The sequence below is a fragment of the Elephantulus edwardii genome, unplaced genomic scaffold, assembly GCF_000299155.1.
Source record: "Elephantulus edwardii isolate Elephantulus edwardi_28Jun2011 unplaced genomic scaffold, EleEdw1.0 scaffold00096, whole genome shotgun sequence".
In the NCBI taxonomy this organism is placed as follows: domain Eukaryota; kingdom Metazoa; phylum Chordata; class Mammalia; order Macroscelidea; family Macroscelididae; genus Elephantulus; species Elephantulus edwardii.
This window is the reverse complement of record NW_006399846.1, coordinates 9,905,386-9,925,821: the sequence shown is the minus strand read 5'-3', so window position 1 is coordinate 9,925,821 and position 20,436 is coordinate 9,905,386. Positions and strand designations below refer to the sequence as shown.

The 20,436-nt window shown below is 35.0% G+C and overlaps 1 protein-coding gene and 1 pseudogene across 6 annotated transcripts in view; both read left to right on the top strand.

Moving 5' to 3' along the window:
* Positions 1 to 20,436, top strand: part of ERC1 (ELKS/RAB6-interacting/CAST family member 1) — a 536,554-nt gene that overhangs the window by 179,233 nt on the left and 336,885 nt on the right. For all 6 annotated transcript variants that reach the window (XM_006891318.1, XM_006891319.1, XM_006891317.1 and 3 more), the window contains 4 exons: positions 2,569 to 2,706; positions 3,908 to 4,048; positions 4,944 to 5,084; positions 15,214 to 15,407. In XM_006891318.1, the coding sequence (XP_006891380.1) occupies positions 2,569 to 2,706; positions 3,908 to 4,048; positions 4,944 to 5,084; positions 15,214 to 15,407 (614 nt within the window). The remainder of the gene's footprint in view (positions 1 to 2,568; positions 2,707 to 3,907; positions 4,049 to 4,943; positions 5,085 to 15,213; positions 15,408 to 20,436) is intronic.
* LOC102861213 lies at positions 12,220 to 12,657 on the top strand (annotated as a pseudogene).

Here is a 20,436-nt window from a genome sequence, read left to right as displayed (position 1 = left end):
ATTGTTTCACACTATTCTTCATTCACTTTGTGTTTCATACAGTCATTCCCATTCTTGAATTTTATAAATCAACATTGGACTATGCCAACTATTACCCTGTTTTTCCAGATCCCAGCTGGATCTTTTCCATTTCCTTTACATATCCCGCACTCCACCCTCAGATTGTGTGACCCTGTGATTTCCCCCCTGCCTATCTTCACCCTTCTGCATCAACCCTCCTCTCCATTGGATTATCACACATGTTTTACTAGTAATCTATTTTTACAGTAATGGTCATGTTTAAAGCTTTTTAAAAAAAAATAACTATCTATTATAGATCCTGTTGATAGTTGAGCTTAGTATAAAATAACATCCACACTATATATTCAATAGAAGTATTAGAATAAGTCCTGAAGAAGTAGGCCCTTTCAGGTTGCAATACTTGTAAAATTCACCATTGTTGTTTGTTGCCACCGAGTTGACTGTAACTCAAAGTGACAGCCCTTTGAACACATTGAAACCTTCCCCTGTCCTCTGTCCTCATGATGTCCATCATGCTCAAGACAGTTGAATCAGTCACTGAATCAGTCCCTCTTATTGAGGGTCTTCCTCTTTTTACTCTTTTATCATTTGCTTTCTCCAGCATGATGGAGCTCCCCCTCCCCTGAGTTGGCGTCTCTTGATAACATGCTAGTGAGTGTGTGAGAGGCATTTTCCCCATCCTTGCCCCTCAGGAGCATCCTGTTGGCACTTCCTCTGGGACAGATTCTTTGTTGTGTTGGCAGTCCATGGGAACTTGTGTACTCCTTGCCAGTACTACTATTCAAAGACATAGCTTCTAATCCAGTCTTCTTTATTCATAGTCCAACTTTTATAAGCAAATGAAGCAATTGAAAATACCAACACTTGAATTCAGGATCGCTTTAATCTGTAAACTGACATCCTTGCCTTTGAGCACTTTAAAGAGAGTCTCTTTAGCAGCTTTGGTCCATGCAGTGCTATGCAACTTTTGATTTTTTCGCTACCATTACCTTGAGTGTTGATTGTGAATCCATATTGAAAGCTGTCTTTGATCTTTAGTAAGTGCTTCAGGGATTCTTTACTTTCTGCAAGCAAGGATGTGTAAAGTGCACACAAAGGAGGTTATTAATGAGTCTTCCTCCATTCCTGATGCCACATTCCTCTTCTCAAATAATTTATTCTGCATACAAATGAAGTAGATATGGAGAAAGAATATGACTCTGATGTACACCTTCCAGTTTTTTTACCAAGATCTCCTTGACATCATCAGTGATTTCCTTTGTTCGTTGGCCTCTTCTGAATGTAACTTAATTTCTCACAAGTCTCTATAGACATGTTCTAGACTTTTACTGAAATAAAGTTTTACTGGAGAGTAATAATACTCTTCCGCAAAATTTAATGTGTTTTCTTTTGGTCTTCTAACTCCTGGGGTTTTTTTTTTGCACATTTTATTATTCCTTTCAAACTGCACTTTGAAATCTTATGTTCATTTCTTTTAATTCATCATTTCTTCCCTTTGTGCTGGCTTTTCTATGTTAAAGAGGAAATTTCTGAGTCTCTAATACCTACTCTGTTTTTTTCTTTTTGTCTTTTTAAATAATGCTTTGCTTTTTTTTCATGTCTAGTATCCTTGATATCATTCCACACCTCATCTGGTCTTCATTCATTAGTATTCCTTGCATCCAGCCTAATCTTGAGATGACTCTGCAAGTCTCCCTAAATTTTTTTTTTTTCTATTACAGTTAACTTCCTAAAATACAAAACTGCCAAACCATTACTTTGCACTCACATACTCGACTCAGTGGCACCTAACACCAACAACAACAACAAATGGTTATCATGTTTCCAAGATGATACACAAGGTATTCCAATAGCCTGTCTTCTGCTATGGAAGGAGGATTCTCTCTCTAGTAAAAATAGATCTACTCTTTTTTCTTTTTAACACTAGTTCTGGGCTTGTGCTCAGTAAATGCATTTTGAATAAATGAATATGTGTGTTTATGAAAGAGTGAATGTCCACACTAAGATATTCTATTGAAAAATTTTTATGTTCAGATAAAAGATGATATAAATATCTAAACAAACACTAGTATTTAAAAACAATTGGAAAAAACACACACAAAAAAAACCCCAATTTTTTTCTTTATATAATCAGCTTGTCTATCAGTCTAGTTTTCTAGCCTCTGTTCTGCTTTGATAATTTATTGGGGGGGGGGGAAGGTGCAAAACCCCTTGGCATTTACAGTATCCTTTTTTAAAGGTTTTGTGTTGCCTAGATTTCCTTTCTGTAGCCTGCCTCTCCACCCTCATTCCTGTGTTAAATCTTTTCTTCCTAGATAGTATCTTTAAAGATTTGTGTACATCTGTATGTGTTCATACTCATGTGTGTACTTTTTCTGTCTTGCTCTAAAATCCTGGATTTAAAGTTATACATGCAATTTTGAAACTTTTAGGATTAAATTATTTCTATAGAAAATACATACATACACAACCTTGATCTCCCCGTTTCCAACTTAAAATGGGCATTTTTATTTATCATTTTCTTTTCTTTATTTTCTTTACACTTAGATTGAAAATCTCCAAGAACAGCTTAGGGATAAGGAAAAGCAGATGAGCAGTTTGAAAGAGCGCGTCAAATCCTTGCAGGCTGACACCACCAATACCGACACAGCCTTGACAACACTGGAGGAGGCCCTCGCGGAGAAAGTGAGTGACTAACCCAGGCTCTTCTGAGCTTTGTCTCTTGCTTTCTCATTAATCTAAAGATTTCTCTAGTGCTGGGACTTGGGTACAAAATACGGAAGAAATCTCTGAGCAAAATAGAATAGCCCTGTTTTGTGCTTTTGCTGGCAAACAATATAAAGGGGGGAATATCTGTATAGTTATTGCTGGTTTAAATATCAACTACTAGGTAAGATAGATTCCACACTAGAGGAAAGTGTAGGATTTTCTAAAGAGTTAGTCCTGTATTCCCTTATTTAATAGCTTCTGAAGAAAGAAAATATTTGTATACTCAAACAGAAATAAGAATGTGGAGATTTCAAACATTGGCCTTAGGGCTATGGATGAATGGAGATATCTCTTAGGAATAAGCCTAATATATTTATGGATTTTATTTGCTGTTATTATGTGCCCTTTTTTCTAGTCCTGATTTTGTTACTTCTTTTGCCTTTCTGAACAAACCAAATTTTTAAAAAATGGTTGGTTAAAGATATGGCCCAACTTGATAAGAAGTAAGTTTCTTTCTGAGGAAAAAGGTTTAGGGACTACATTTAAATTAATTTAAAAAAAAATAGGGAAAAGGTCACTGTTATTTAAGTCTTAGACTCAGAATGCTTTAGAATGCCTGCCAAGAATCGGGGCCTGATGCCTGTACTTACCCAGAAATATACTCAGAGAGCTTCAACTTTTCAATTTCCTGAGTATATGTTGAAAGATGTTTAAATGGTTTATCATTTTTTACCCTCTATAAAATTAAGCACATCATAATTTCTCTCATTCTGCCTCTCCTGTTTGTGAATTTTGAGTTGTTGCTGTTGATATCTATACAACATGTGAGTTAAATAATTGCTGTGAATTATCATTAGGATATATGTATGTGTATATATTGTTTCAGCTACTAGAGAATGAAATATATGGGAATATTCCAAATGATATTTCAGGAATGCCTAGTACCAGTTGAAATTGTAGGAAAAAGAACCTTAGGGATTCAGAAGAACAAACCCAGATCTTTTTGTGATAAGATAAAGAAAGAGGAATGCTTTGAAAAAAATCAATTATTAAACCCTTATCACTGGCTTTGTAATGGTTGAAGAAGAGTGAATTCCAAAGTGAACAACAGAATTGTCATTGTTTAATAACAGTATCAAAGGAAATTCCCTCATGTTTTGATGTGCTCTCTTATCAGGAACGGACAATTGAACGTCTAAAGGAGCAGCGAGACAGAGATGAGCGAGAAAAGCAAGAAGAAATTGATAACTACAAAAAAGATCTTAAAGACTTGAAAGAAAAAGTCAGCCTATTGCAAGGCGACCTCTCAGAAAAAGAGGTTAAGATCATGGAAATGGGATTATTTTTATTATTTTGTGCTTGTTTATTACATTGTGTACCTATTGTCAGTGATTGCATAATCCATTATACTATGAAACACATTTGTTGGAAGATTTTCTTGTGATTGTTACAGTAAGCTTGTGAAGACCTTCAAGAATATTTATGAAAGCTTTGCAGGGACATCATAGGTTACATAATTTATTTCCCAAGTCTTATCTCTTTCACTGTATTATGAACTTACTTGTTGGAACTTTTGTAGTTCCTGAAATAAAAGAATCCCAGTAGAATGCTAGTTGTAAGAATTTTAACAGATAAAAAGAATGTATTAAAGAGCAAAATTTCTTTATAACCACTTTTGGGCATCAGTAGAGAGATTGTAAATGGTTTAATGACTAATTAGGTGACCTAATACACTTGGATCTCGCTTTTTGAGAATCTTGCTATTGTGACCTAAATAGCAAAGATGCCTAATACCCTCTGATCACATAAAAATACATGAGGTCTTTCTCTGAATTTTCTAAAACTTATAAGAAAATTTATGGAAACACAAGTTCTTAATAGATTTATTCTTTCTAAAAAAGAACAATATTTTTTTAAAATGTTTTCATCAGTGTAACTTCTAAGCTTCTTTAAAGCTTAAACTATTTTGTGAGAATAACTGTATTAATAGAACTCTTCAAATCATTATTTAACTGATATTTCTGGGAAATCTATCCTATTTTAGTTAGGAATTGATCATTTTAAACAAAGATAAAGTCACTTCTTAAAAGGAATATCCCTTGTTTATGGTAATTGAAAGAAATTGACAATCCACCAAGATAATGAATTCAGAAGTTTAATCTTCACTTTGCTTATAATTAGTATTTATTATGGATGTGTATTCTTTCCTGTAGGCTTCGCTCCTGGATCTGAAGGAGCATGCATCGTCCTTAGCTTCTTCAGGATTGAAAAAGGATTCCCGACTGAAGACACTAGAAATTGCTTTGGAGCAGAAGAAGGAGGAATGTCTGAAAATGGAGTCACAGTTGAAAAAGGTTAAGAAACATTTCCCATTTTGTTACTTTGTTTTAAATAAGAGCATTTTAGAAAATGCTAGGAGGCCCAAGTGGAATAATCACCCCAAATTTGAGAATACCATTATATTTGATTACTCTTCTCAATATTCTTACTGTATGTTCCAAATACTTAGAAAATAGGCAGTTTGGAGGGAAAGGAAAGTTTTCAATACCTGTATGAATCAAATATGAGAACATAATGTAAAAATTGCAATTATTTGATTTTACTATCATTAGAATCAAACTTTCTAGAGGTAATGTAACATTAGTAGCCACTCGTATTGGTGAACATGGTGTGCATATTTATTATTTCTTTGATTCATAATAATACTGCCCTGAATTAATAGAACAATTTATAGTTTTTAAACTTCTTTCACATGTATGACTCTGAGATATCTATTCTGTGAGAGTTAGAACTGAGATTTGAGTAGTTCCATTAACTCGGTCCAGTTCCTTTGATTAGCAGTGAGTAAATTGAGGATAACCTAAACTTGAGAATTCTAAGTTTATGTTCCTTCTGTGTATTCCTTATATATGACATAATGTCTTCAAAATAAATCTTCATTTAGGTAGTGCCAAAAATAAAATCAAATACTGAACTAAGTAAAGGAAGAATATTTTGTATCTTAAAGTTACTTTGAACATGTATTAAAATAGTTTTATTAAGACTAAGGTTTCTGGTTATAATCAATCATTACAAATTTGTCACTTGGATTTTTTTTCTTTCTTTATAAGAGCAGAGTGCTTTTTTCCATTTTAGGTAAATATTTAGGGTTTTTTTTTGGGTATTAACTACTATTACGATGCATGAATACTGCTATGAATGTTACTATGCTTGGATTCCTATTTGTGGTGATATGGTGTGAGGGAGGGAGGATTTCTGGGTTTGGGTTGTTTTTTTTTTTAAATTATTGTTAATTTTAATGAAAATTTACAGACACTTTAGATTTCCATTCATTCATTGTTGCACTTTTTTTCCTATCCACTCCTCCCCCAAAGTTTGCTCTTCTCTTTGAAAAGTAAAAGAAAAATTCTTTCATTCTTATACAGTCCCTCCCCCCTAAGTCCACTCCACTATGCAGCCTTTCTTCTGGACTCCTGTCATTACAGTAATACCTAATCATATATCCCTTTTAAACAGTTCTTTCTCTCATCTGTTTCAATGCAGTATACATAGTTTATCCCATCTTTCTCAGTCGCCCCCACCCCCGATGTCAGTCCTGTGTTACAACAGTGGCACGATACAGTATTTGTCCCAGTGTGACTGAGATATTTCACTCAGCATAATGTCCTCCAGGGTCACCCATTTTGAATAATATACCCATTTGTATAATAGTGCATGAGTTCCTTGTTTTTTAGTGCAGCGTAGTATTTCACTGTGTGAATATACCAGAGCTTCTTTATCCATTTGTTGATGGGCACTTGGATTGTTTTCAGCTCTTTTGTGAACAAAGCTGCGATAAACATGGGTGTGCATATATCTGGTTTGGTGTACTCGAACACCAAAACAAGATAAAAGGAAACAACCCAATTGAAAAATGGGCACAGGATATGAACAGACACTTTACCAAAGAAGACAGTCAGATGGCAAACAAACATGAAGGAATGTTCAAAATCCCTAGCTCTAAGAGAGATGCAAATCAAAACAACTATGAGATATCATCTCACCCCAGTCAGAATAGCAAAATTTAACAGAACAGCAAAAAACAAATGCTGGTGAGGTTGTGGAGAAACTGGAACCCTTATTCACTGTTGATGGGAGTGTAAAATTGTGCAGCCACTATGGCAGGCAGTATGGCACTTTCTCAGAAAATTGCAAACAGAAATACCATTTGACCCAGCAATTCCACTACTGGGAATATACCCTGGAGAAACCATAACCATTTCCCAAGCTGAGGATTTCTGTTTTAAGACTAAATTTTGGTCTTTTGTGAGCCTATTTTTCTGGGACCTTTGGGCTTCTGTTCCCAATTAGATTAGAGAGGATGGCTACCAGGGATTAGAGGGGGAGAAATGCCCTTTTCCAGGTAGGGCAAAGAACTGGTAAAGGAGAGTTAGGGGAGCTCTGGTGGCATAGTGGTAAGAATCCGTGCTGCAGTCCCAAAGGTACGCAGTTCAAAGCCACTAGCTGCGTTGCAGGAGAAGGATGGGATGTCTCCTCTAATGCTATTAACTGCCTCTGAAAACCCACTGGTGGGTCAGCTGTGGGTTAGTTCTGACTCTGTGGTACACAACAACATCAACAAAGGAGAGTTAGCTTTTAGTAGGCAAATACTTGGAGGATACTTTTTTTAGTAGTTCCTTCTCACCTTCTCCTGCCAGAACAGTGGCTGGATTTTTCTTTATTCTTCACCTTGAGAACCGGCAGGGTTCCTGGAGGTAAGCCCGTGAAAATATCCAGAGTGGTTTGCTAACCCACAAGCTACTTGTCTCCAGTGTCTCAAATCCACTAGCATCTCTTGGGGAGAAAGATGGGTGATTTCTCCTCCATTCCAGTTTTCAGCCCCAGTATCCTGATCGTTGGTTGCTGTGAGTCATAAACAACTTGATGGCAGTGAATTTGGGTTTCCTTCTAAAAGTTTGGCACCCAGAAATTTCTCACTGTTTGGCTAGTGCGTACTCAGCTTCCAGAAGTTCTTAAAAAATTATATATGTTTTCCTACTACTAGCAGTGTGTTGTGGAATAAAGTGCAGCCAGCGTTCCTTAGAGGGAAGTATGCTTCATCAAGCATCATGTTTTGTACTTTTAACAAAATTCTAGGAGAGGATTTTCCTTGGAGAGGGACATCATACTAGGAAAGGTGGAGGGTCAGCAAAAGAGAGGAAGACCTCTAGGAGATGGATCGACACAGTCACTGCTGCAGTGGGCTCAAGTGTATGAGAGATGATGAGGACGGCACAGGATAGGACAGGGTTCACTGTTGTTTGTAGGTTCACAGTGAGTCATACTTGACTTGATAACACCTAACAACAATTACCACCAGCAGCAGCTATTGCGAAGCTCTCTGGATTTTTCCCTTCTTGCCTGTGACTGGGGTAGAAATTTGCCCTGTAGCCTCAACTCTCTAATAGGCTCAAGAAATGTAATTGATTTTCAGTTTGTTATGACTGCTTATTATTGGAAATATTTAAAATATTTAAAGTAAATTTATTACGCCTCATGTTGAAATAATAATAAATGGAATGATTTTTTTTTTGCACCTGTTTTTAGCTTAAGAATTTATATCCTATATTGAATTTTGGTAATATCTTTGGCATAAGATATTAACCTTAGAAATGGTTGAAAGCTCAACATTTAAGCTACCAGAATTTTTTAAAAAATACTAAATCTCTCTTTTTTTTACTTCCTGAAATGAAAGATCTCTTTGTAATGTTTGGTTTTGGTCTTCTGTTGTAATTTGTCATATTGAAGTTTTATTTAAAACACACACACACACACACAACAAAACAAAACTCCTGTAGTTTAAGACTTCTTTACCTGTATGTTTCCTTTCCTAAACTATTTTCTTCTGTTTTTCTTTCATCTTCATTTCCTGATTGTTCTCTTGCTTTGTTGTTGTTTTTGTTGTGTATCATGGAGTCAGAACTGATCCATAGGTGACCTTCCAGTTAATCGCAGGGGAGAATATTGGTCATCCTTTTCCCGCAGAGATGCTGGTGGCCTCAAACCTCAGGCCTTCTAGGTTGCAGTGCAGCTTCTTGCCACTAGGTCACCAGAGCTCCCTTCTCTACTTTTAGCGTCATGAAATATTGTTAAGTCATCCATCCAACTTAATATGTTACATGGCAAAATAGTGCCATATAGTTTTCTGGTTTTTAGTTTCTCCTCTGTTGCATAAAGGCATTCATTCATTCATTCATTTATTTATTTATTATCTATCTATCTATCTATCTATCTATCTATCTATTTATTTTAATTACTCAGTAAAAATGTGTGTGAATATTTTTACTTTCTCATGGATTTTTTCCCCCCCTGAAGTAGGATTTCTATTTTTTGAATGCATTTTTTATAATAATTAAACTGGAAAGGAATATAAATTAGAAAAGTTTCTGTAAGGCCTGTAAAATCTTTCACAGACTGAAAAAAAATGTTTGTTTCTAGTACTTTTACTTTGTTTTATTCATTTATTGACTAAATATATTCAGAAATGCTTGCTTTGTTTTCATAATACCTTTACCATGCTGTAGCTTTTTAAGCCACGTTAATCTAGGGTACAGTTTTACTAACATGTTAAAAATTAATGTCTGTCATATTTAGTAACTGGATTCTCACAACTGATAAAGCCTTAAGGAATTTGGTAGAGGACATAAGGACATAATCTTAAATTGTTGCTTTTCCTTCCACAAAACATTCATTAGCACAATTATATATATAAACACTTCTCAGTTACTCAAGGTGTTTTCCATCAGAGCATTCCTCTGTTTATTCTCCAGGTATATGTGTATTTTGCCTCAATAATTTTCACATTATTTTGAGGGACTAAATATATTTTATTATCTATTTAATAAGGAAAAAATAGAAATTTTAATCATATACTTTTATTGACTGTATGTACATGGTCTTAGAGATTTAAGAGAAGAATTAAAGCCTAAAAGAGAACATTTTAATTATTGAAATGGCTTTATATTCTAGAATGCATTGAAGGTACTAGTTACCATTTGCTACAGGATCCTGAATAAAAATTCCTTTCTCAGTAGTTAAGTGTTACTGTTGATTCTTTGCATTTACTTATTCCATTTTTCTTATAAAATCCAAAATCCTTGTCTGGTGCATACCTGAGTGATGATGGCAGTCATTTTCTTAGCCTAACTCCATTTTTATTATATGACAATTACCGTGTCTGCATGATTCTGTATGTTTAGGGACATGTGGATCATGCGTGTTTGGTAAAGCATGATCGGGAGAAGGGAAATGAGGAGAGCCTAGTAGGAAGTGGGATTCAGTCTTGGTTCCTGCTACAGAAAGAGCAGTAGTGAATCCTATCTATGCCTGTTGGTGTTACCTCAGTAGATCATAGCAGTCTAGTAGCATGTCAATATATCCTATTGGTGTTTCTTTACTTATGATAGTTGGCACAATAATGAATATTTAAAGGCCTGATTTTTTAAAAAAAATAATGTATTTGGAATCTAAGATCATGATTTCTCCATGTATCACTAGTCTTTTGCCTATTTACTAATTAGAGAGCGAAACCTTTTAAGAAGACGAAGACTAATTTTTTTTTCTGGAATCTAAAATTAGTTTGTTCACAAATTATATTCTTTAATCAAGTTTCAACAAAATTTTGCTTCCCATGGCTCTAATAAAAGTACGTTTAACTTCCAACAACATTGAAAATTGTATAATGACCTTCAATACTATTATACAATCTCAATTTTTTTTAAGTTGTTGTTTTTGATTGCCTTCAAGTTGAGCATGACTCATAGTGACCCCATGAACAAAAGGCCTGAAGCTCCCCTACAACCATCGACATTTATCAAAGTTCATAAGTTTTCAGAGGCATGTTATTTAGGAAGTGGATGCTTACTCCTGCTTCCAAACCTGTCATAGTATGTTATTGTTATGTGCCACTGAGTCGTCTGTGGTGCATAGCGACCCTATGTACAGCTGCTCTGAACCCTTTTCTGTCTCACTAATTCCGACACACCAACCCCCATTGCCCCAGTCACTGTATCAGTTTATCTTCTCTGGGGTCCTGTGCTGTCCCTCCACTGTTTCGAGCATGGTGTCCTTCTCCAAGGACTGATCTCTGCTGGGCACATGTCCAAAATAAGTGAGGCAGAGCTTCAAAAGCCTAGCCTCCAAGGAGAGACTTGGTTTCACCCTCTCCAAGACAGACCTATTTGTTTTCTTGGCACTCCATTTTTCTCTATAGTGATCACAAAGTAGACCATATTTAAGGAATATATTCCATCTGCTAATCCTTGTAAACTAGGCTAAAATTATAAGCTAGGCCAGTAGTAATAAGATCATTGTGTAATATATTAAAAGAGGATTAGAGATACTATCTAATTGACTCTTTAATGATCTTAAAAGGTTTATGTGATCCCTTTTATACACATTAGCAAACTTCCCCATAACTGTCACATTTTGGAGCTAAGCTTTCATGTCCACTATCTGTCAGATTTTAAAGGGTTTGCCTCTTTTTGTGCTAGTATGTTGCTTTTTTAGCAGCCACGGTAGAAAGAGATAGAAAAGAGTTAAATAAAGTAAACCATCATTAAATATAGGTTTTTTAAAAGAGAGAGAAAAGGAAAGAGTTAAATAAAGGAAACCATCATTAACTAACTTTTTTTATGAATAGATAACATTTAGATGTAAATAATGGCCTTTTAGATATGAAACTCATTAAATGTATTGACTCTATGCATGGATGTTGTACAATTTAATGTGTAAATAGATTGGTTACAATGTACAATGCATTTTTATATAGTACCACTGTACTGATGCTTTGTACTCCAGGCCACCCATAAAATCATAACAAAACCAGGTCCATGTGGCAAAAAATGGGCCAGAAATTAGCCCTGATTTTCCAGACACAGGAATGAACCATCTTGAAGTTTTATCCTGAAGCTCAGGCAGGCATCCAGATGACTGTAGTCTTGGCCAGTATCTTGACTCTCAACATCTTAGAGTTATGAGCCAGAATCTTCCAGCTAAGCCCCTCCTGTATCATAACTCAAAGAATCAGAGTCTGACAAGTTGGTGACCAGATAGGGAGCCACCATGAAAGTCAAGACAAACCTCTGTGCAAGTTACACAGAGACAAATAGATGAAAGTGGTCAAAATAGAACGTATGTAGGAAAATATTTTGAAGTATAGCCATGTTTTTAAAAGACAAAACATTCCTAAAATTACTCCTATGAAAGGTGTTGGCAGCATATTTAAAGTATAAACTGTGCAAGAAAAAGATGATAACAGTAATGAATATGGGAAATTATTCTTTCATCTTAATCTTGGTAAAACTTATCCTGGTGTCAGATTTTTGAACTAACCAATGTAAGTCCTCCAACATAAGAAAAGTCTTATCAGGCGAGGGCTAGGTGCGGGATTTGGCCCAAGGAAGTTAGCGGCAGAATGCCGGGTACCGGTAAAGAGGAGTCTCTACACGCATGGCAACTGCAGACGCTAGTAGCAGCGATGGCAAAGGGCGAGAGGGCGAGTCCTCTGTCACCTATTATCGGTTGGAGGAGGTGGCGAAGCGCAATTCCTCGAAGGAAATATGCATGGTGATCCACGGGCGAGTCTACAATCTCACCCGCTTCCTTGATGAGCATCCCAGTGGAGAGGAAGTGCTGCTGGAACAAGCAGGTGCAGATGCAACTGAAAGTTTTGAAGATGTAGGCCACTCCTCTGATGCCAGAGAAATGCTGAAGCAGTACTATATTGGTGATGTCCATCCGAGTGACCTTAAAAAGAAACCAAACAAGGACAATCTGAAAATTAATGCCTGCAAAAGTTGCTGGTCATACTGGGTTTTACCCATCATCAGCGCTGTTCTCCTAAGCTTCCTCTATCGTTACTACACGTCGGAAAGCAGATTGTCCTGAGGAGACCTTGCTGAAGTCTGGAAAGCACATCCACGTGGGAGTGAAAACCAGAGACTTGCTTTGGGGCAGCTGAATTGCCCTCTTCTCCAATCCTGCCAAGTGTGTTCTTACCCTTTGGAGCCAGGGTGGCTGACCAGATGTCCACCTCAGACCTGAGACCAGGGTCCTGCATCTCTTGGAGCCTTATTCCTAAAGCACCGACCTGCGTTCTGCCTCTTTGCCAGTGTTCCCTTCCTCCACTGCTTTCTACAGTACCTTTACATTGAAAACCTTTTTATTAAATAGTGGTAATTCACATATTGCAGTCACGTTGCCAGTAGGTAGAAATGGTTACCAAATGCTTCAGTAATTGTTAGACATTCCTACTAGGGCAGCTGACTTTGATTTAGAAAGTCGTCTTCTAAAAAAAAAAAAAAAAAGAAAGTCGTCTTTCTCTTTTAAGTAAATATTACTGTTTTTAAAACTAAAAAAGAAAAGTCTTATCAAAAGCAGAGAAATAAAATCAAGATGTAACTTGTTCATTGTACAACTGATGTGGAAAATGTGCAAAATATTTATCATAAAGCAAAATTTGTTGTGCAATAGAGATCTCATAATGGAAAGAATCTTTACAGTTGTTGTAAATGGACAAGAAACTTCACCCACAAGTCAGCTATCATTGCACATCACAGAACCTCAAGTATGGGAGAGCTGACTTATTCAAAGACACCCCCAGTTAAACATAAGAGAATGCACACGGGAGAGGCACTCTGAATACAGTGATATAGGAAAGCCTTCAGAGGGACAGTAGCTCTCATTAAATGTCAGAAAGATCATGGAAGAGATGGAAGTAAGATTAACTTGAAAGTAAGATGGCTTTGTCTGTGCTTGTGTCTCAGTCTATGGATCAAAGAATGCATCCTTGTTGAGCAAAATTAGAAAGCCTAAAAAGCCATAAATGTGTTGAATTCTTTACCTAGGAGTTAAAGTGCATATCAAATAATTCATATAAAGAGGTTAGACTTTGAATATAATTAATGTGATGAATTTATACTTAATTAAGCTCAGTGTCAGTTTAATGAATTGGAAATCCACGTTTCATGTTTGATAGACATTTTTATAAGAGATTGCAGAAGTCTCAGATAAGCACTCAATTGTAAAGTAAGTAAATATTCACTGTGAAGTAGAATATAAAGCTTTTGAAAGCGTAAATACATGGAATAAGAGAATAGAGTAATAAAAACATCATATTTATCCTTCCTGGGACAAAATCCAAGGTTAATTCTTATACAAATTGCTTCCTAAGTGGATTAGGTTGAAAGAGGATGAGCTCACAAGATCCTGTGGACAAGCCATTCAAGCATGAACCCTTACAAATGCTGTTCATACAGCTTTCCTGCAAAAATGCAAATTTGGTATAGTGACTTTTGTTATAACCTGGTCACAGTTTTTAATTGTTTATTTTATTTTTGTTTATTTTAAGGAGGAAGGCACCTTGCATTAGGGCCATAAACGGTTTAAACTTGCAGACAATTTCCACAAATAGCTATATTGATTAAAATGTAAAATAGCTAGAAGCACCCTGAATATGTAATGTAGATAATTAGTCATATATTCATATGTACATAGATCAAGAAAGCATCCATTAACAATTACATCTTTATGTGGTGCTTAAGAACATTGGGAAATGTTCATGGCAAGCTAAGTGAATCTTAAATTTTTATAATCAGAAAACAGATTATAAAATTGTGCTCTATGACTTGTGTTAAAATAGAGATATAAATGGGAAGAATATGTATTGTTTTGATACTAGTGTCTCTGGATGGTATGATTATAAGCAGATTTTTTGTTAGTGAAATGTTTCTATAAAGCTCTGTGTATATTTTATTGTATTTGCTTTTGTTTTTGGAATGTATATGTTTGTCACATCTATTTAGAGCACAAGAGAGGCAGACATACACAGAAAAACAAAAGGAAAGGAATATACCCTGAAGTATAAGTAGTAGTTATATTGGATTTTAGGATTGTTGGTGAAATTTTAATAGATCTTTGACTAATATCAGGAATAAAAATCTCTAATTATAGGCCTATAGTTTTTAATTATTATTAAGAAACAACTTTTCTCCTTTTGATTATTTTTATATAGAATTATCCAGATATTCTCTAGAAATGAAATGCTATTTTGAAATTAAATATTAGTATACAAATATAGCAAAAATACATGCAACAAATACAAAGTATAAGTAAAAGGACTACCACATGCTACAGTGTTTATATGCAGATAAATGGGATATTGGGAGAGCTTATATATATGCTCATAAAGTTCATAAAAAAGATAATAGGGTTTATGTTCCAAATGCTTTTAAATATTTTATTAGTGGCATATTTTTTCTAATAGTTAAAATTAATTTTATTTAGTTTAGCAACAGCAAAAGCATCTGAAGTTTTTCCACTGATAAAAGTTGACATTTGTTAATATTTTGTTTAAATTAGAATATAAACCTGTACCTTGGGATGTAGTTTGCTGCTGTCACTGTGTGTGTGTGTCTGATAGAATTTGAACACTTTTCTTGGTAGGCACACGAGGCAACACTAGAAGCCAGAGCCAGTCCGGAGATGAATGACCGAATACAGCAGTTGGAGAGAGAGATTGCCAGGTACAAAGATGAATCTAGCAAGGCACAGGCAGAAGTTGATCGTCTCCTGGAAATCTTGAAGGAGGTGGAAAATGAGAAGAATGACAAAGATAAGAAAATAGCTGAATTAGAAAGGTAAGAAAAGAGAAACTAACTGGTGATTCATTAGGTTAGAAATCATAAAGTAAGATTTTATAATTACTTTTGGGAAGCCTAATTTTTCAGTGTATACATCTTGAGTGCTCAGTGTTATTTACTTTTTATTCTAAGTCAGTGCAGATTCTTTTGTTGTCGTCTCAAAGCAGCCATTTGTAATTTGTTGGAGAGTTATGATCTTCAATATTACTTGGCAGAAGATAAGTAATTGATTTCATGATTAAAAAAGCTTTCCATTGGTTCTTTATACTGGTAGTTACTTGCTTTTTGTATCTTTAGTTAATGATAGATGAGCTGCAAATTCGAAGAGCTTAACATTTTATCACTGACCCAGACTATAGTTTTGGAATTGCTATTTCTTTTGGTTATGGATATTTAAACATTTCAGAATTTTTTTAATGAAAAATAAGCTATTACATTAGTACATGATCAAAATTAGAAGGAGAAGCAACCATTTTGAGTTGAGTTGAAGAGACTTGGATGTGATTTTTGTGGACCTCTGTCTTTGAATTCTTAAAAATGAGATATATTTGACCAGATTGAGTCAGGCAGCTTTCAGAATTTTGTCTTTTTTCCCCCTCCCAAGTATTTTAAAGATTTGGCATACACCTCTTGAGCTTTTATGTTATATATTTTTTTTTAAATCGTAAATGCATTGAGATAGCTTTTCTAGTAGAACTTTGTTGAATAGTCAGACAGACTGTGACAGAATAAAGTCGCTTTTGGCTGTATAGTTGCCTGGAGCCTGATCCTTAGGAATCATTTATATTCATACTCTTAAAATGTGAAGAAATATTAGACTATTATTTTGTGAAATTACTGGTAGACCTTAATATTTTCCCCTAGAAATGATATTTTCATATCTGTAGAATTTTTATTTTAAAAACATTAAGAAAATAAAATTCTCCATTTTTCTTCACAAAATACCATCAATTGATCCCTTTCTCACTTATTATTTCTTATTTTTATAATAATTATATTTGGTACCAAATTCTAGATAAAATATATAGAACTCTATCTTTAAATTATAGTTAGCCAATTACCAAAATCCTAAATTTAAATGTGTATTGTATGTGCCTTCCTCTAACTTTGTACTAAACTCCTATCCCTACACACATACAATCATATTTGTGTGAATATATACCTATCTTCTGATATTTTAAAATAAGAAACTTTTGATTGATGCATGAACTATAATTTTGGAAAAGAAATTTCTTGAGATAGTTCCTCTTTTGGCTTTCATTTGTTATCTGAGAACTCTGTATTTGGAATTAGGGTTTGCTATAGCAGGAGTGGCATCCATTTCCGAAATAGCTTGCCTCAGGAAACCCTATGAACCTGGAGAAAGGACGAAAGTTCTACAGGTGTCCAGATCTTTCATTCATAGGGTCACTATGAGTCGCCTACAGCACTTAACAACAACAACTACATTACCAGTAAACACAAACAGATGGCTGTAGAGTCAGAGCTGACTTACAGGTTACAAAAGCAAAGAGGACATTGTCCATCTTTTTCCCATGGACCAGCTAGTAGATTCAAACCTGTTGCCTTTGGGTTGGCAGTATAGCTCATTACCCACAAGGCTAACAGAGCTCCCTTGATAAAATTTTTATTCCTTTTTTGCCTCAACACTGATCTTGTGACTTGAGTGTGATTTGGAATATAACAAATAAGGACTAAATTTGTGTTTAGTATTCATAGAGCAGCTGTTTTGACTACTTATTTCTCCCACACTGAGAAGAAATTATAAATAATCTAACCTTTTCATATACTATCATGTATAGGTTGATGGGCTCTATGCAGATCTGCCCTATGGTCAAGCAAGGCAATAGTTTTGTTTGAGAATTTGACTCAGAATCTCTGGACTACAAAGAAATAGCAACACTAAGAAACACCTTCCAAACAAATTTTTTGTAATTTGTTGTTCAGTGACATAATTTAGGATATAAATAAATAAATAATAGAATCAATAAACTTTATTTGTAAAAGACTTTTACAAATGACATTTTATGGAAGTAGAAACTAAGAACTAGAGAAGTATTCTTGAAGTTATAGAGTGAATGAACAGAGCTAGTAGAATTTCCATTTTTTAAAAAAATTTCCAGCATAATTTTGTGTAGATTCATAATATTCTTTTAGGATTTACTTGGAATTATTGTTTGAAGCTTTCTTATTCATAGAGAATGTATCTTTTTGCCCATCTAGATTTAATGTCTTGAGCAGAAGTGGACATCTAATTATGACTTATTTAGAAACTAAGATTTTACTTCGTGTTATGTCTTTGAATGCCATTTTTAGAAACTGAGCTGTGCTTAGTCTAGAATATAACCAGTGCTTTATATGTCCCAGAAGAGTTTATATTATGCCTTTTGTTCCCAGATTTAGAATTGAGGTGCATGTGTGTGGCGTGTGGCTGCTGTGTTACTTACTAACCATTTGCTCTTTGTATTGCCATTCCACTGTTTCCTTTGTGTGGGTTCCATCTCTCTGTAATTTATCATTTGACTTTCTTCACCTTCCCTTTCATTTGTTTTATCATGGACCTATTCCATTGGGGTTTTTGGTCTTTCTGTGTGTTTATCTGTGTGTGTCCCCTTTGTCCTGGCCATGCCGTTTCTCAGAAAGCCAGTCTCCCGCAAATTGTACCCTCCACGCCAGGTTTCTGTCCCTGCACCGTCAGGGGGGTTTGTTTGGGACTTCCTGGGAAAGTGAGTGTTATGTGACACTACAGTCTTACACCGCAGTGAATGGCTACCGCTGCTCTTGCTACTGCTGCGGCTTGCTGGGAATTTTGCTTGATCAGAATTAAAGAACAGACAGTTACTTATAACTTTTAATTGTACCTTGTACATTGCTTCTGGATAAAATCAGTTTAAGTTTTTTCTTATAAGATTGATATTACTGGCTATAATTGTGTTAGTCATTATTGTTAGCCCATTGTGCCTTTTAAGTAGCCCCTTAAATGATGAAACTGCATTGTCACATGTAATTCATCATGCATAATTAATTTCTAAGGTTTAGCAACCTTTAAAGTGCAAAGCTAAAAGGTGAATGACCTATTTCCTGAACTAAAGAAAACCCTCAGTGTTTTGTACATACATACCCAATATTAATAGGTTTAGATTATATTGTAAAAAAATTGTTATCTACCATAAGAATCTCTTCCTGTGTTGGTTGTAACAGAACAATAAAAGTAAAACTAACCTAAATGTTGTTGAATCAGTTCTAACTCAGGAATTGACCTAATTCTGGGTGATCTGTAGTTCCTATTAGGAAATGATTTCATGTTGTACCGTGGTTCTGACCAAATGCATATTCTTTTAAAAAGAATTATGTAAGTATAAAAAAAAAATCTGAAAATACAAACTGTTGCTCCCAATTAAACCTAAGAACTCCTAATTCTAAATTCATATTTTATATTATGGTATGTATTAGTGTGAATTCAGCCAGAGGAGCAGGACCAATAGATCATAAATAAATAGAAAGAGATTTCTTAGACGTAATTGTGAAGGCTGAATTAGCAAGTGTGAAATTTATAGAGCAGGTGATTTTCGTGAGGGAAGCTCATAGGGGATGGAATTCAGAGGACACAGGCCGGAGCTGTGGTCCATAGGCAGAATTTCTGTATCCCCTTGGAAAAGCCTACTCCATCTTTTAAGGGCTTCTAAAGTTGGGCCCACTCAGATTATCCAAAACAGTCTACTTAAACTGATGAATTTTTTTCACTTACATTTACAGACTTCCTCTACAGGGATGCCTAGATTTGTATTTGATTGACTGTTTAGACAATAGCTTAATACTTCAAGAAAAGTATCACCTAACAGGTGTTTTTGGTTGGGGCATGTAAAAAGAAAGAAAAGGAACTGAAAAGAACATTCTGTGGGTATGTAGATACAGACTAGCCCTGTGAATATAATTGGAAATTTCTAAAGTAACCATTTTAACATTTCTATTTAAATTGATAAGAAATAGGTTCTTCCTTGGCATAACATTTAAAATCTTTAGAAAGTAGAATAATAGAGGGTGATATAATTCTGACAGTAACATTTTTCACTCCTGAAAGAATTATTCATTGTCTGCTCTTTCACCCTTTGAAGCTAAATATTCATGGCATGCTGCATCAGTGGGGTGGTGTTCTCTGTGAGTTTGTTTCTTAGTTTTGTTCTTGTATTTGTTACCTTTTTCTACTACAGTAAAAACTAATGCCCAGAAAATGAAGATTGAAGCAGTTATTTTTAGTTTTGCTCTAATATAAAGTTCATTTAGATTAGATTTAACATGTCATTCAGTAGCTGTTGTATTTAGAGATTGGGAACTGTCTTTTTTGGGGGGGCGGGGGACTGTCTTTTGATTTTTATTTAAATACCCCAAAGAGAGAACAGATTGCTGGCAAGTTGTATTTGGTTCCTAAATGTTAGAAATTTTTAGTCATCTAATCTAAAGAATAATCCTTGTACATGAATGAATAGTATCCTATTAGGATGAGCAGAAAGTGGTACAGGAGTGTGAGGTACATATCTGACCTTATGGAATTGGCTTAGTTTTATTAATGTTGTTGACGGGTACAGTTACCCTTTTTGAAGCTGGTAAAGTTAAGATGTGGCAGTCCCCACATGACCCTTGTTCTTTTTTATAGTATTGTATCTCTAGCAATAAATTGGGCATACCAAGTTATATAGTCTTATTGACTGTATAAAAAGATTTGACTGTGTAGATCTAAACAAATTATGTCTGATATTGTAATGAATGGGAATCCCTAAACATTTAATTGTGTGTATACAAAACCTAGAAGGAGACCAAGAAGTTGTTGTCCAGGCAGAACAAGGAAAGACTGAGTGGTATAAAATTAAGAAAAGCATGCATCAGGGATATGTTCTTTGTCTGTACCAATTCAATTTGTATACTGATCAAATCATTAAAGAATCTGAACTCTCTGAAGAAGATGTGGTATCAGGATCAGAGAAAGATTCATCAAAAGCTGCATTTTGCAAATGAAACAACCTTACTT